A 17,628-nucleotide genomic window follows, 5' to 3' on the forward strand; every position below is an offset into this window, starting at 1 on the left:
TACAATGAATGATGCACTTTGTTCTCTTATACAATATACTCTCAATTCTATGCAGCACGTTTTGCTCTCTAAATTACCATACAAGATTCTCTCTAAAATTCTACTCCAACTAACAGAGTATAATTGTTAAATTTATATAAAAAAAAAAAACACATTTTTCTTTAAAGACAAATGAAACAGAAATGCCGCTGATTGATTTTGGTACGTTGATTCTACAACAGCCGGTCTTTGATGCACCGTGATTGACTTATCTCGATACATCACACTCGAGCTGCATATTTGTGTGCTTGGTTTTGTTTAGTTGCTGCTGCTGCTGCTTTTTTCATTCTTCTTTAGGTTTACTATTCTTTTTTGTTATGATAAATAATTATTCACATATAATAATTAAATTTATTGTTTAAAACAATTTTTTTTTCATTTCTTTTACTTCCTTCTGTCAATCAGATGTTTTTGAGAACACATTTAAATTAGGTAAAACATTTTTTTTTCATCATCTTTTAAGGATATTATCAATTTTAGATTTTTTTTTTTCACACTATATAAAAATTGTAATAATTCACTTAGCTCATTTTGTTTAATGTGGGTGTGAAAAAAAATGTTGAGTGAGTGAGTGAGTAGAGTGAGTGTGTTTGTTTATGTGGTTTTTTTTTTATTCTCTCTAATCACTAAATTGATTTTTCTCCGAAATTGTTTGTATTTTTTTTCTTGTTCCTCCTCTTTTTTTTATGGAAATATTGTTCCACATCTCAATTAATCTAAACTAAATTCTATGTTGTGTTTTTAACATAATTTCCTTTTTTCTTTCTTTCATTTCATTTTTTTATCAGTTGCAATAATATTTAGTTTTTCTTGGTCGGGAGACTTGTGTTATATATAATATATATTTAAATATATATTTTACTTCATTGTCATTTAAGTTCTACGATTATTATTATTCCAATTGTGTGTTTTTTTTTACATTTATTGAAACCATGATGTATGGCTATTTGTATGTTTTGTTGTTGTTGTTCTTCACTATTTTTTTTTGTAAATGTTGTTGTTTTAGTGTTAGCTATTTTAACAATACCTTTTGTGAAAATGTGTATTTGTGTGGGTGTGAGAGTATGAATTTGATTTTTTGTCGAATTTTTTTATTACCATCCATATGGCTTATGCATGCCAAGTGCCGGATGATAGCTGGGCTGTGGATAACCAGTTGGTGCACTGTGTGGCAACAAACCTTGATTCGCAAACATCATACGCTGACGATACTCCTCTGTGCGTAGATATTGTTGATAAATTTGGGAATTTGTGTACGGATGATGCGGTAAAAATTGATGATATGTTGGTGCTGGTGATGTTGCTCCACGCGTTGCAGCCACATAACCCCTGGAAATCACAATATTTTTTTGTTTCATTTAATTTGTAATTTTTTTTTAAAGTAAAATTTAGTTTAAAATAATGTTTCATTGCATTTTGTACTTTTTTTTTTCAATTAAAAAAAAAAAAAAAAAATTAAACTTTTTTGTTTTCTTCTCGATTTTTTTTTAAATCCTTTTCACTTACGCTGATCCAGCAGCCGATGGAACGCCAGTATTATCGGTGTTTTGTTCGGGCTGCGCCGTCGTTCGATGTGTCTGTGGCGGCAGATAATATGGATTAGCTGAGGCACGGTACTCATCTAAGTATGGAGTATTTTCGCCATAAATGCCACCGAGCGCCAGTGAGCCACTGCTCGTCGGTCCAAAATTGAATGCACTGCCCGGAACGATGCTGTTCGTTTTGAGCGAGATCGGTGTTGCTTCGGGCGGTGGTGTATTTTTTACCAGACCCGTTTGAACAGATGGCTTAAGACCAGCATACGATTGAAAACCTGAAATTCAATAGCAAACAATGATGGTTAATCGTGGCAGTTTATTGGTAGTAAATTTAGTGGCAGTTAACGATAAATTCGAGAAAAAAAAGGTCGAAAGGAAGAAGACGAAAAAGAAAAATCACGATTTTATTCAAAAGAACGAGTTGTCATAATATTTTTCTCTCCAAACGCACCTTGTGTGGGTGGTGCTTGCAATGGGTGCTGTGAATGTTGCTGATTGAGAAGTGATGGATGTGTTTGGCTTTGCTGTGGTGGTATTTGATTTGATGCGTTCGGATGGCTGTTGCTTGTGTCAATGGTGTTCCAGCCTAAATTATGCTGTTGCATCATTTGATGATTGTTGATCACAGGCGCTTGTGGTGGTGGAATTGGTTGCGTTTGCACGGGAACCGGTGCCGGTTCGGCGTTTTTCTTTTTACGCGTTCGCTTCGGTTTCGTTTCAACGGGTTGCGGTTGCGGTTGTGGTGGTGGTTGTACGGTAGCCGACGGTAATTTGTATGGATTTAGACTTGATGGAGATGTTTGTGACGGTGGAAGCACATTTTTCCCGTAAAGACTTTGTGCGGTACTTGGATCTTTCGGTGGATAATAGCAATTGCCACCGTTCAAATTATCATCGACCAATGAATGAATGCGCATATTTGGATCGTAAGATGGTACATCGTAACGATGTGGAATGGTCGGTACGTTCAATTCGCTCGGTTTCATTCGATTATCATTTGGAATTGTTGACGTTGACATTGAAGACATGGTATCAATTCGATCAATGGTGCCATACAAACCGTGCCGGCCAAGTGATGGATCGGACATGTGTTTATCCTGATGCACTACCATTGATTGCGGTTGATTGGTTTGGCCGTCATTCTCATGTGGATTGTAACCGATATGCGTTGCTGATTTGTTATCGAGTGAATAGAGCGAATAGTTTGAATGCATCGACGGTGGTTGGTATGTGTTCAATAGACCGCTCGGTGTCGTATTTTCATTTTTACTACCGACCGCCGACAATGGCGTCGGAAATGATTTCGAAAAGCTCATGGTGGCCGCCCGATTGAACATTTCGATCGCTTTTGTCGACGAAATGTCGTAGTTTTTATTGAAACCCATCGGCTCGAACATACTGTGCTCGTATCCATGCTGCTGAGGTTTATTCAGCGGATCGATGTGTGAGAGATCTGTTGGTTTGTTATTGAGACTCGACTTAGTTGCTGCCGCGTTGTGTTTTGCATAGTCTAAATTTAGAATGTCACGCTGTTCATCGTCCGGTTTTGGTTTGTCATGCAATGAGCTGCTACTGTTGATCACACTTGGTGCCGGTGGATCGGCAAGGTTTGGATAGTGACTTGAATACGCTTGAAGGCCATACTGCTGCATTGAATTTGGTACGGTTTTGTTCTCAAGTGGCTGTTGCACCTGCACCTGTTGCTGCTGCTGCTGCTGCTGGTGTGTGGGTGGTGATACGGTGTTCATCGATGGATTTATGTGCTGTGGCACCGGCTGAATGGGCTGCGGTGATGTTTTCGGCATACTTGTTATGTGCTGCTGAGCGTGCACATCTTGACCGGCGCTGTTTTGATTGTATGGCGAATGCTGTTGCTGCATACTAGTATCCTGATATGGAGATTGCTGGTTTTGATAAGGCGACGACACATTCGATTGTATCGAATTGGGCTGTTGCGCATAAGGCGATGTCTGTGACTGTTGATATGGGGAGTTTTCAGATTGATAAGGTGAATGTTGGCTCTGATAAGGCGATGCTGGATTCGATCCGACCGACGAATTGTAATCGGAATCTTGAGATTTTGGCTGTTTGTATTGATCAAAATACGATGGTTGCTTCTTATTGTTGAAGCCCAACGGTGCATTTTGATTCACTTTCACCGGCGATGTGTACGACATGTTGCCGTACGAATTCGAACTGCCCGATGTCGTTGTCGACACATACAAATGTTGTGCATAATTCGAGTACGGTGAAGCAGACGATTGTTCGCGTGGGCTACAACTCTTTTCCGGGCTACTCTTTGTGGTAGTATCCTGATAGAAACCGACACGCATCGATCCATTCATCGATGAATACGGTGATGTGGGTTCGGTTTGTGTTTGTGTGTCGTCTTTTGGCGATGTCATAATGGGTGATGTACCCAATGGTGATGGATATGGAGCCGGATATGAACCACAAATGCGCTCGTCAATTCCGATTCGTGGGCTATCGGGATCTTGACTGTACGAAGAACGTTCCGATATTGTACTTCCCGTACTGGCCTTACGCGTTCGAGCCGCAGGCAACGTAATTGGTTCGTTTGAGATGCTCGGTGAATTGGCGCTGTGTGGATTCGAATTCTGTGGTGATTCTTTGCTGCTTTTGTCCAACTTTTTCGATTCTTCTTCTTCGGATTTTTTCTGCTTTTTCGGCACTCCAAATGCCTTGAGCCACGCATTCAAATTTGGCGTAGCCGATTTATCACCCGGCGATTGTGTTTTTTCCGCCTTTTCTTTCTCCTCTTTTTCTTTGCGCTCTTTTTCTCTGGCCATTTGTTCGGTCGATGTCACTATCTCCTCCAATTCCATATCATCGGAACACGCATCTTTCGATACGGAATCACACAATAAGTCGTCATCTAAATGGGAAAAAGAAGGCCGAAGAAAAATATTGCAATTTAATAAAAACAAGAGAACAAGTGATTTAAATGTGTGTACCTTTGGTATTTTCATTATCAGCGAAATTGTGCTGTTGAATCAAACCGAAGCCAGTCGTATTGAGAACCGTGCCGAGGCTTAGTTTTGGTCCAGTGTCATCAGTTTCCTGAACTAATGAATTTTTTGCGTCTTTGAGTTTATTGGAATTTGATGTGCCCAATATCGATACATCCTCTGGCTTGGACGCACTGTGAATCGTACCGATGAGATTGCCTTTCGTTTTGCCCGGTTGCATTCGTTCGATGGTTCGATGAATGTCTTTTCGCTTTGGAATCATTGCGCTGATTTTCTCTTTTAGAGTTTTTCTCTTTGGCTCTTTATCACGTTTGTGGGGTCCCGGCGGCGGTGGAATACCTGTCAATTGGATCGTTTGCTTTGGTGCCGGCTTATTTTCCTTTGCCGTTAAAACGCTATCATCGATGGCTGTTGATGATGGTGTTGTCGTGGTTACTGCTGCTGCTGCTGTGGCTGAGGTTTTTGTTGGTGTTGTAGCCGGCTTTGTGGATGTGATTGCATTGGTTTTATGTTGATCCTTGGCACTTGTGAATGTGGTTGCAGTTGAGGTGGAATCATTTGCTGTAATGGGCAATGGTCGACGAAAATCGGCCGGATCAAGCTTTGATGTGACCGTATCGAAATCATACAGCAAACTATTAAAACGTGTGGGTGAATTGCTAGCCGAATTGAATTCGGGAAACCGTGGTGTGTGCTCAAGCCAACGATTTATGTCTTTTAGCGTTTGTTCCGTTTCCAATTCAAGCGCTTCCATATTTGGCGTTTTGTTCGCGTGCTTGCCTTTTTTCTGACCTTTTCCCGGTTTCTCTTTCGCTTTTTTATTGGGCGATTTCTTACTGCTAGTTTCCGTCGTGGTGCTTGTATCCGGCTGTTCGGCCGCCGCATCTTTTGATTTGGCTTTTGCTTTGGGTGGTTTTGATTCCTTTAGCAAATCAAACGAACTTTTTGCCTCCGCTTTGCTAACGCTCGACGTGGATTTTGCGTCGGACAGTTTATTCAATAGCTTTTTACTTTGTTTATTTTTCTGCTTCAGCTTTTCGATAGTTTCTTTGAGTTTTTGATTTTTTTCTTGTACTTTGGGCCCATCGGTCGACGATGTTGACGTTTTGTCCTTGATTTTCTCCACATTTTTCACAATTTGCTTCCATTTGTCATCGCTATTCGATGCCCGGCTGCGTCGCTCTTTGATCAAATCGAATTTATCCTTGACACTGTTCGAATTCTCCGATGAATAGAGCGACATTGATGGGCTCGGACTACGAGCACGGCTGCTTTTGTTTTTTGATGATTCCACACTATCAATTTTATTGACGGATGTGTTTGAGGCACTTTTTGAATATTTTTCATGTAAATCAACGGTGAATCGCATCGGTGAATTGGACAATGATGATGCATTCGACGACACTGACGACGACCTCGATCGGGATTCATCGCGTGCTGGTGCGGCTTTGCCTTTGGCCGCCTTCGCTTTCTTCTTATTGTTGTTGTTGTTGTTGTTCTTACTCTTACCCGCGGTTGCTGTGGTTGCTGCTTTTTTGTCGTTTTGCTTTGATTTTATCGAATTTTTCTTGTTGGTTTTTTTCTCTGGTTTCTTTTCCTTTGCACTGTTTTTCCCTTTTTTTGGGCTCTCTTCCATCAATTCCTCCTCATCGTCCACATCCATTGAGGGTGCTGTTACTGTTGCTGTTGCTGTTACTGTTGTTGCTGCTGCTGCTGTTTTCGTCGTCTTCGTCGTCGTCGTCGTCGTCTTCGTCGCTGCCGTCGTCGTCGCTACCGTTGCCGTCACTTCAGATGACTTTCGTTTTTTGTTCGATTTGGATTTTTTCAGTTCCTTTTTAGCGGTCTTCGATTTATCCTTTTCCGGTGACGCCGTTGATTCGACCGTGTGCTTTGCTTTCTTTTTCTTGGTGACCTGCTCCAATTCCACATCAGATTCATCATCAATCGGTGACGGTGACGGTGACGGCGACGGTGACGGTGACGGTGGTGATTGTTCCACCTCTTTGCGACCACTCTTCCGCCTCACTGCTACCGTTGGACTTGAGTCTATCTTAGCCGACGATTTCTTATCCATCGACCTCTTTGCTTTTTTTGGCTCTTTTCCCTTTTCAACTTTCTCAACCTTCTCAACCTTCTCAACTTTTTCGACTTTTTCCACCTTTTCCACCTTTTCCTTTTTGGCTTTTTTCGCTGGCACCACCTCTTCCTCGTTCAACAGGTCGTCGTCATTTTCATCGTCTTCCGCCACTAAATCCGCCTCATCATCGCTGCTGACCGCTTTGTCTGCTTTTCGTTTGTCCTTAAACTTTTGCTTTCGTTTTCTGCCTCGTTTTTCGGTGACTTTCTCACTTGGTTTCTCTGTCGCTTTTTCAGCCGGTTTCTCTTCGGTTGTTGACTTGTCATTTGCCGATGCTTTTTTCGATTTCATTGGCAAACCCTTTGTTCCGATAATCTCTTTAATTTTCGGCGTTATTGTATTTTTCGTGCTGTTGTTCTTTTCACGAAAGACGTTCGTCTTCAAATCCGGATACTCCAGATCACCATCTTCATCCGATGAATTTTGGTCGAAATACTTTTTGGTGGCTTTTTCGAATGCATGCTGCAAATTATTCACCATTTCCGTATATTCTGCATGACGAAAAGAAAACATATTTATGGTTTAGCCAAATTCGGTCTTATTATAGCGTTAGCAGAAGAAAATGATAAAGAACCATAGGCTCACCATTATTTTGTCCATTGTATAAACGGCAATTATTGACTATAAGCTTAAAATCATTGCGAAAATCGGTGAATGTCATGTATTGACCGCTTTCTAATCGTTCGTCCATTTGCTGCAGATCCATCGGCCTGTTGTCCAAAAAAAACCAGATTAATCGATGCCAAATATACAATGAAGCTAGACAAAATTTACCTTCGAATTATCGAATAATACCGTGGCGCAATATCCTCTTCAACCGGATCCATGAATGGCCACGCATCTTTGTGATTTTTCACGTGTTCCAGCACTTTATGCATTCCTATTTGTAAAACTTCTTCCGTTTCCGTTAAACTGCAAACGAAACAAACAAACGAACAGAAAAAAACGATCAGAAATGAAAATAAACAAACAACAGTCAAAAAAGGAATTCGAGTCGTTGAATTCGAATCGAAATGGACAAAACACTTTTATTGGCACCGCTCATTGTGTGTTGATACAAAGAGAGTTAAAGAGAGAGAAAGAGAGAGAGAGAAAAAGAGAGAGAGAGAGAGAGAGAGAGAGAGAGAGAGAGAGAGAGAGAGAGAAGAAAAAAGAAGACACACTTACACTGAACTAGATGATGCTTTGTGTGTGGCGGCGGTCGTCGTTGAATTGCGTGCCCCGCTTTTTTTCTCCGTTTTGGCATTGTTTTTATTATTATTACTATTCGGCCCTTTAGTCGATTTCTTTGACTCATTACTGTTGTTGCTGCTGCTGCTGCTGGTGGTAGTGGTTGTTTTACCGCTGGAAGCGTTACTATTTGTTTGTGATTTGGAATCATTCGATTTTGCTGTTGTTGCTGATGCTGGATGTTCAATATGTATTTGTCCGGTGAGCGAAGACAATGAATTGTTCGTTTGTCGGCCAGTTGATTTGGCCGCTTTCTTGGATGTACTTATCGTCGGCGACATATTTCATTGGATTTGACTGTACACAAATTGATTTTGTTTTAACTTTCTTTCGGTGTTTGATTTTTGGTTTTTGTTTCATGTGGGAAAGAATAGAAAATAATCGACGACGTCCAAAATTGAATTAACCTCTACTCTGTTACTCCAGAATTGATCTACATCGGCGGCTGTGCAACTGTATATGTGCGTTTGGAATAGAACAAAACAAAAAAACCGAAAATTCGTTAGAGAAATTAAGTTTTTTGTTTTCGATATTTCTCAATGACATGAATAAAACATAGAAAAACACTTGACATCGTACATTCCACACGATATAGAATCTAAAAACATTCATTCCAACCATTTGAAACGAAAAAAAAAAGGTGAGTTTGAAATACACGAATTTTGAATTTTAATTAAAGCAAATACATAAATTGGCCCCATATGAAGTGGTTCATAATATGAATATATCGATCAATAAAAATGACCAATACTTTTGTCAATATTCATTTCCATCGCATCCTTTTTTGCAGCATTACGTACGTGTGCCAATACGCAAGCAATACACATACATGCAAAACGAAACACCGACTGCAACGTCAGTTTTGTGCATGCATTCACTTTTGTTGCTGTTGTTGTTGTTGTTGGTTCATTCTAATTAAATTGATTGATAGATTTAATAAAGCGTTTTGTTGAAAATCAATCAAATCCAGCATGGTGTGGTCATCATTGGTCAGTCACTCATGTTCACTCACTCCCATTCTTTTTCTCTTCCCCTCAATCCCGCTCACTCACTCACTGTTTTTTATTCATCTTTCATACGACACATATCGACGACTAATTCTTGACATTCCAATATAAGCTTTCTTAACCGTCGGCCAATTTCCAGTCTTTTCAATTAAATCCATAAATGAACCATGATAAATTCTGATTATGTGATTGAATCCAATTTCATGGGTAGATTGAAACATGAAATTTTCTTGATATATGGCTGTGTAATCAAACAAATGCATGAACTTAATCACATTTGACCGTGTGTCAATAATTTCACTTTGCATCTAGGTGTGTATTATGTGATTGCGCGTCTTTTGTGTATATTTTATCGGAATACGCATCATCGTTTCCCGTTTGTTTGAGGCAAATATTGAATCACACCCAAGCAGCCAGTGCACATTGCTCCGAATTAAAAGAGTAGAAAAATAAGAAGAAGCAATAGTAGCAGAGGTGTTTAGCGAGTGAAAGAGAGCGAAACGAAAGGTTCTAATGTGTGCTTCTCTCACACAACATTGTTGTTGATGTTGATGATGATGCGAAATATAAACAAACATTCACATATGATTTTCATCTCTAAGTGTTCCTTTCACTTGTGCACAGCTTTTGCAATGGAGCCAAACACACACACACGGTTCTGAGTGTGCATCCAAATTTAATGGACTGTCAACTGGATAACCGAACAACAAACAACAACAACAACAATCGCATCGTCGACATCGTCTACGAAGACGATAGCGATGACGATGACGACGACGTCGACCAAAAAAAACCGAATCACAGTAGCACATGCAGTCACTTTTTGCGCGCAATTACCGATTTTCGGCGTTTGTACTTTACAGCGTTGGCCGCAAATTGCTTTTGGGTTGGCATGGAAATGAAACACACGGAATTAGAATTTTCGCACATTAGCACCGATCATCGAAATACAATAATAAGTAAAAACAAAAAGCACCAACCAATCGCTCCGTGAGCCACAGTGAGTGATTCTCTGAGCGCGATATTTACAATCATAATAATAATATAACAACAAAAACCCACATATTTTATTTCATTTGTTTTACGCTACATTTGTTTCTTCTTCAAAGTTGATATTTCGTTTTATTTCTTGTTTTTTTTTTGTTCTTTCATTTTCTTTTGCTCGGTGCGAACAAAATTTTCTCACCGTATGCATCGATGTACAGTGTTCAAACGACGTTTTGTTTTATATAAAACACAGACTCACAGCACATGAAAGATCTCAAGCCAATCGAAAATTATCCAACAATATGAAAAAGTGAACCGTGGCTTCAATACACAGACAATTGTCGACAATAAACGAATGAACAAAAATATGAAAACACACACAAAATTTTCATTTCTCACTTTTTCGCGATTCGCATAAACAGAACCACTCGGTTTGTTTTTTTTTTCTTCCAAATATTATGTTGTGGAAGAAAAACCCTCCAAATAATAATAAGAGTATAGACACAAATACAGCACGAGAACGCGCGCGACACACAGCCAAGGAAGAAAGAACTAAGTGGAAAAAAAATGCCAACAACACCAGCAACACACACCGTGTGTATGAAAACACCAAAATATTAGATATATAGAGATATTATGGTATATTTCTCTGTTTCACTGTCTATATGCTATGCAATACGATTTTGTGAAAAATCTTCGTCGTCGTCGTCGCTTCTGTGAAAATTCGGTGAGCTCTTTTCTCCTTCTCTAATCATCCATACCGAAAAATAAAAACGAATTGAGCGCGCTACGTTTGTGTGTGGCGTTTTTCATCTTTTATTGTTTTTTGTTCTCTTCTCTACTCTTCTCTTGCACTCATATAGAGAGAATGAGTCAATTGATATGATGATGATGGCTCGGAATTGATGTGAACAAACGGTACCAGTACAAATGTATTTGAATCATACATATATATATAGATATATATATATATATCGGACACACGAAGTTGCGCACACACGAAACAGTACGATCAAATGCAACACAGACAGAGACAGCGAAACATTCACTCATTCATTCTCACGTACATCGTTTCGTTGTGCAAACATGCACATACACACGGGAGACAAACACTGACTCACTACTCTCTCTCTCTCTGTCTCTCTCTCTCTCTCTCTCTCTTGTACACACATCGTAGCATCGAGAGATGTGTGCATAAAATACACGCGGGGGGACACATTCATGCACACATTGACTTTTCTACTTAACGCGCGCGCTTTTTCCTCGTCTCAATCTCACTCAATGTTTGATCCATCTCTCTCTATTCTCTGTATATGCACGATGTACCTATATGTCGGATGGAACACTTTGCAAAAGAGAGGAGAGTCGAGTCGAATCGAGTCGGCCCGAATCGAGTGTCTTCTATAGCTCGGTATCTTCCGAATGTTTAAAACATTTTGTACACTATTATTTTTCCATTTCGGTGTATGGATAATCTTCGCCGAAAAGAGGCGAACATCGCACAGAGAATGTCGGTATATGTGCGATGGGAAAAGTGAGAGTATCGGCCTGTGAAGAAATGCTAACACATTTTGGCTTGTTCGCTACTTAAAAGCCACATTTTTTTTTTCTCTGGCTTCTCTTTCGGCTTGCGTTTTTTCACTAATGGTTTTCTTCTTGTGCCTCGGAAATAAAAAGCGATTGAAAGAACGAAAGCATAGAAAAATGTTGGTTATTGTCTCTGTGGCGTACAATATGTTTGCATCGCAATTTGCATTGTCGTTCGTTGCCGAAGGCAGAAATGATAAGAAATAGACGACGACGACTATAGCAAAGAGGAAAAAAAAACAATAGCCCAATGAATGCTCATGGACTTTTGGCATGTGCACTTCAGATGAAGTGCATGCCTGCTAAAATAGCGCCACAACACTTTTGGATCAAAGAACGATGTTCATCGAGCGAAAGCAATCTATATGGTTCCGTTGGAAAGAAGCCATTCAAATACAACAACAACAATAACAACAACGGCTACGACGACGACGACGGTGACGGTGACGGCAAGCGTAAAATCGTCGGTGGGGGTGTGCGTAAGTGCAAAACAGGCTCCGGATTGGAACGAATAACGGATTATCCAGTACATCTGGAATCATTTCAATTGATAAAAGAAAGAGAGATAGAGATAGAGACATTAATGGGAACGCATTAGATGAAGTAATTAATGCATTGGCACCCAACAACACACATACATCCTTGGGACTGTCATCTATTCATCATAAACAGCAACAACAACAACGAAGGCGACAGATTTTTAGCCCATATAATTTTCATTCCGTTCCATTCGTTCAATACACACCGACAAACATACTCATAAGCTATTGATCATCAAATTGAACGCAACGCAAAAATAAAAAAAAATGTTTATGATTGTGTACTAAGTGGAAAGCCCAGAGTGTGTTCCTGTTGCTGGTACACACAGTGCGTTAGCTGAGAAAGTGAGAAATCATTATATGAGAGAAATAAAGTAAAACATACCACACAGAAATAAATACCAATACTGCGCTCGATTTATTTTGTATACAGTTTTTTTTCTCTTCTTCTTCTTCTCTTCTTCTCGCCTCATTTGAGTAACAATAAATACTTGCTCATTTCTCTTGATGAACGAATGAACGAAGCATTCAGTCGCGCATATGGTTGCAAATGTATGGGTGCGTATGTGTATATGTGCGCGCGAGCAAGCTCACGTTCGTATGTGTTTACATCGCTCGGTTTGCTTTTATGGTGTGTACATGAGCAATATAGAAGAGTAGTAACATAAGTGCCTCAACTGGCTGACTGGCGAAACGTGAGTGAGATAGAACGAGACATGATGAATTCATAGTTGTGTGCGTGCATGCTTTTGCCTGTGCAATAGTGAAATGCCACCAACTAAAAACATTTACCGCGCGCTCAGTGCCCAGCGCTCCCCAACACTCTTAATCGTCGTCGTCGTCGTCGTCGTCGTCGTCGTCGTCGTCGTCGTCGTCGTCGTCGTTACTCACATACACATGCCGTGTGGTGTGTTATTACATTACTTTAATATTAAATATAAAAATTATTTTGTATACAAAACGACATTCTAATATACGCAACAGAAACAGAGCAGCACAGTACGAGGCAACAACAACATTCTTCTTACTTTTGTCAATCGTCTTTTTCCCCCTCTCTCTTCTTCTCTGTGTGTTTGCTTGTTTCAACTCTTTTTTCGGACTCTCTTTGCCCGCGCTGATTGTATTATTGTGTTTAAGTTAAAAACATGGGGTCAATTTCAAAAGCCTTTTCACACATTTCCCTGTTGTGTACTCATACGGTTGTCAAATTTTTTAATTTGACAAATTCATTTGGCCTGCCCATTTTCATACAGATTTTGCTGTTTTGGGTTTAGAACGTAGCTTTTTTTTCAGCTAACTTGCTAACTTGCTTCACTCGGCTCTCTCCTAACCGAGAGTTAAGAAATCACTATCGCAACTGAAATTTTCTTCCTTGTAAGAAGTTCGCTGTTTTTTTTTTCTTTCACTTTTCGTACATCTTGAGTGACGACGAGGTTTCCTTAAATGCACGCTCGGTGTCAATTTTCCATCCATCTTTTACTCACAGTCAACAGCAATGATATCCGTACATAAACACGACGGCATTCAACATTGAATACATAGAAGCATATTGTATGTATTTCCCTATTATTTTGTGGCGTATTTGTTTATCATTTTCAATTTTCCAGCTTCGGTGTGCCAGCCGCACATAAACACATACACACACACAAGCTCACTCACTCACACGCATAGACATAGACACACATGAGCATTCATTATTCGTATTGCCCTTTCGGTATCGTTTGTACTGCTGCTGCTGCTGCTGCTTTGGAGTCCAATTAGTTTCAAGTGTGCAAATTTAAACATGTTCATCATTTTTCATAACATCGAACAAATGAATTATAATAGGATTTGTATGGAAAAACAAATCTCTGAAACAATTCAGAGTTGTACACTTTTTTGTTGCCCATCTCTTTTCATAAGCCGCGTTATTGAAGCTGTTTATTTTGTTTGTTTGTTGGTTTTTGTTCAAGTATTTTGTTTATTCGTCCATGCTAAATAAAAATAAAATGGTAAAATCCTGATTCGAAGGACATTCGCCCATGAAGGGGATGTTACGTGAGCGATGGATTGTATTCCTTTTGAAATATGCGATTGAACCATTTCCAATTTCCCGTAGCATAATTGCGAATCCGTCGTTCGATTACATTGAAATTGAAAGCGCGATTGATTCATGTAATTTGTTTTTTTTTTCGGTATTGTCGTCGACGTATTCGTCGTCTTCTCCGTTGTCGTCGTCGTCATCGTCGTCGATTGAAAGCACGCATAAAATCGTTTGTGTCGCATAATCTCTGGACACAGGCAATTGTTTTTTTTTCTCGTTTGTTATGACCAACAATAATAATAATTGATAAATATTGCACTTTTTTTTAGCTATCTCTTTCTCCCTTTCTCATTGGGCCAGCCAAACGCATACAATGTCACCACCAAAGTGACACCTCGTTTGCGTATATATTTTTTGTGTGTGATTCGGTTGTTGTTGTTGTTGTCGTCGTTTCTCATGTTTTAATTAAAACACACATTTGCTGAATGCGCGCCGAATGATGGCCAACACACACGAATTATGCATGATGCACACATACACATGCATTACTTCATTCTTATGATCACCTTACCGTGTGTTCATACACTTTTTTTTGTTAGTTGGCTAGTTGACTGGTATTATATGTCGTATGTCACACTACTTGCTACTCGTTTTGCTATAGTGTGTTCGGCCACTTTCGAACTATTAAATTTCCAATTAAGAATTGAACCGATTCACACATGTGAATGGAAATCGAACATCGAACAGAACAAGAAAGTTGTAACCAAGAAATTACATCGAATGAACCAACGAAAAAAACAAACAGTATAATAATAAACAGAGCAACAACCACCATAGAAAAATTGTGTGTATCAAATAACTGCAAATATCAACACACATATCATTCGTACACTCGCACAATAATACACACATACACTTTGGCGCACCGCGCTACAAACGCTGAACGAAAAATAAAATTCAGTAGAAAAAAGTACGAAATTTTCCCAATCGTCAATTTTCATACATTGATTCCTTATTGGAATGCATGGATTACGTACATATTTTTTTACAAATTCTTTTTGTAACAATTTTTTCACTTCTTTTCCAATTCTTTCTCGGTTTTTGCTGTGTATTTTCGGCTTTAAATTCTCTTCTTCTGCTGTTGTTGTTGCTGCTGCTGCTTCTGCTTGGGTTGAGTGTTTTTTTCTCTCTGCTGTTCCGGTAATTCAGTTGATTAACTTGTATTTCGGAAGTTTACACGTACAAAAACTCTTGTTACTGGGTATATATATATTTATATATTGTTCCAATTACATCAATTTATCAACTGGAATATTGTTTTGATTTGTATTTTTATTTTGTTTCACTTGCTTTCTATTGTGTGTTTTACAGGCACTAATTCAATCGATCAGCATGCGTTGAGTCTGTGCTACTTGGTGGCTGTGGTTTCTTTCATTTTTACAAGGATCTTTTTTTGGTTTTTGTACAAAATTTCGCGCGAAAATGTTTTTTTTCTACACACGCTGGACAACACACGTACACAACAGAGAATTTCGGAGAGAGAATTTCAAAAATACAAAAAAAAATTATGGTAAGAAGATGGTGACCGATAATTTTGGTTTGAGTTGTCGGTAATTCAAATCTCCTGAATATGTTCAGCAATATTCAAACAAAATCAAACCAACCGAAGAGGTCCCAACCCAAAATAAACGCAAAATTGCCAAATCAAATTTTCTTTTCTTTTTTTTTGGTTTCCTCTTCTTCTTCGGTGTTAATGTCGATGAACGTGTTGTTCGCTGGTACGGTTCTCTCTCACTCTGTATTGTTGTTTTAAATTAAAATCGAGAGAAGAAAATATTTTTTTTGGACTCTCTACCCAAAAAAAGAGTATATTTATTCACAAAATGCTTTTACAAAGTAAACTCGTGCAGTACGTTTTTTTTTTCATTTCATTTCATTTCAACACACACGACGAAAATACACTTTATACGCTCTCGCTCGCTCACTTGACTATCTTTCTTTCAATTCGGGCACAAAAATTCAGAAAGAAAAAAACGAGAAACTATTTTTTTTGGTTGGAATTATTCGTTTTGTATTTGATTTTCATTTATTTATTTTTTTCATCACTGTTCATTTTCTTGGATCAGCAGGAGCGAATGGCAGATTGTTGTTCTATTGTTGTTGTTGTTGAAAACCGAACGCAAAAGAAAAACACAAATCGAACAAAAAAACCGAAAAACCGAAAAACGAAAAAATTAAAAGAAGACTGACTTATTCGAATATATTGAATTTGGTCGTTCGCTGATAAAACAAAAATAATATGACGCACACGTACGATGAATTTTCTAAATGGTGCCTCTTTTCTTGGGTAGGCAGACATCGACTGAACTGACGTAAACGTTGTTCGCCGTCATCTGTTGGTGTGTTCGCACAATACAGTGTTTTTTTTTTTCGACGACCATCACAGTAAAACCAACACATTCCAATCGATGCGTGCGAATTGATGTCGTTATGCTGGCCGAGAAATGTGTATAAATGGAAGAGGTTTTCGTGAATTTCTTTGGTTGAAAGAGAAATTTCGATTGAATTCCATTAAAATATCGAAAATATATTTCGAATTCCCAGTTAAATTCATTTCAATGGGATTTTAACGTTGTTGCTGCTCAGTATGTCATGCTTTACTGTGAACTGCAGACATTTTGTGTTAACCGATGCAACAGTGTGCGATTGTTTTGGAATGTGTACTAAAGATTCTACGATTACCACACCATGTGCTAAAGTCAAGAAGCACATTTTCTCATCATTTCATCACATGCTCCATTTCATTCGGTTAAATAATCGAGAAAAAAAATGAATAAACTGTGTTGTTTTATTGAATTTTTAACATTTTCAGCATTTATTCTTGTATTTTCCATACGCATTACATGCCTTAACATGGATTAAACGACCATTTTTTTTGAATTAAATGCACGTCGAAAGCTGTTGAAAGTTCTAAAGTTTACCGCTAGATGTCTTGCTATTCGGTTGAGACTTTTTGTTTATTTATTTGTTTTGGTTTTGCTTTGAAAATTGCTCGTGATTAACTATGCACGTTGATGGTTGATATGGAACTTAAAAGCCGTTGCTTCAAATCGAATTAACAAGTTCATTGTGGAAAAAGCGAAGAATACAAGTGGAATGAAACCCCAAAATAAAGAGATGAATGACAATGAAAGTATAAGTATCAAAACAAATGCAAATTACGCTTGAAAATGGAATTTTATGCATTTTTCATTTGCTCAACAAAGCAATTACTTCAGTTTCTTGAAAGAGTTTCTTTCCTGTACATCTCAGAAACAAGTGTGTGTATGTGGCTAGATAGAGTGACAGAGAAAAAACGGTCTCCTTTGCTTTTGTAATTTTGTTTGTAATTGCTAAATGGAATGAAAAAGGGTTTTTGTCAAATCCCATTTGGATAATCATAATCCCTCTTCCCAAAGACTATCACACTCATACAACAGCCTCCGACCCAGCCGACAAATTTGTAGAATGCAGTGGAATTTAATGAGATTGTTTTCATTGAATACCAAATT

General features: G+C 38.7%; 1 protein-coding gene across 4 annotated transcripts; it reads right to left on the reverse strand.

The window, feature by feature from the left end:
• Positions 1-628: 628 nt before the first annotated feature.
• Positions 629-16,441, reverse strand: LOC129577209 (mucin-2). 4 transcript variants are annotated; one of them, XM_055463847.1, is made up of 8 exons: positions 12,440-16,441; positions 7,872-8,387; positions 7,479-7,616; positions 7,290-7,414; positions 4,553-7,195; positions 2,029-4,473; positions 1,546-1,852; positions 629-1,368 (listed from the first exon to the last, which is right to left on the reverse strand). In XM_055463847.1, the coding sequence occupies exons 2-8, from the start codon at positions 8,213-8,215 to the stop codon at positions 1,134-1,136; spliced, it is 6,237 nt and encodes a 2,078-aa protein (XP_055319822.1). In that variant the 5' UTR covers positions 8,216-8,387; positions 12,440-16,441; the 3' UTR covers positions 629-1,133. The 4 variants fall into 4 exon arrangements, with proteins under 4 accessions (XP_055319822.1, XP_055319824.1, XP_055319823.1 ...); XM_055463849.1 differs by having other exon boundaries at positions 15,115-15,467; XM_055463848.1 differs by lacking the exon at positions 12,440-16,441 and adding an exon at positions 10,004-12,340.
• Between the last annotated feature and the right edge of the window lie 1,187 nt (positions 16,442-17,628).

This window comes from Sitodiplosis mosellana, unplaced genomic scaffold, assembly GCF_009176505.1.
Source record: "Sitodiplosis mosellana isolate CC-2019 unplaced genomic scaffold, AAFC_SMos_1.0 Smas_scaffold_6197, whole genome shotgun sequence".
NCBI lineage: Eukaryota > Metazoa > Arthropoda > Insecta > Diptera > Cecidomyiidae > Sitodiplosis > Sitodiplosis mosellana.

Bases quoted from the DNA above. Each gene is read 5' to 3' on its own strand.
- LOC129577209 (XM_055463847.1), bottom strand. From the start codon at position 8,215: ATGTCGCCGACGATAAGTACATCCAAGAAAGCGGCCAAATCAACTGGC. The intron at 1,853-2,028 runs GTGCGTTTGGAG...ATTGAATTTCAG, and splicing joins GCAAGCACCACCCACACAAG to GTTTTCAATCGTATGCTGGT. The intron at 1,369-1,545 runs GTAAGTGAAAAG...TGTGATTTCCAG, and splicing joins CCATCGGCTGCTGGATCAGC to GGGTTATGTGGCTGCAACGC.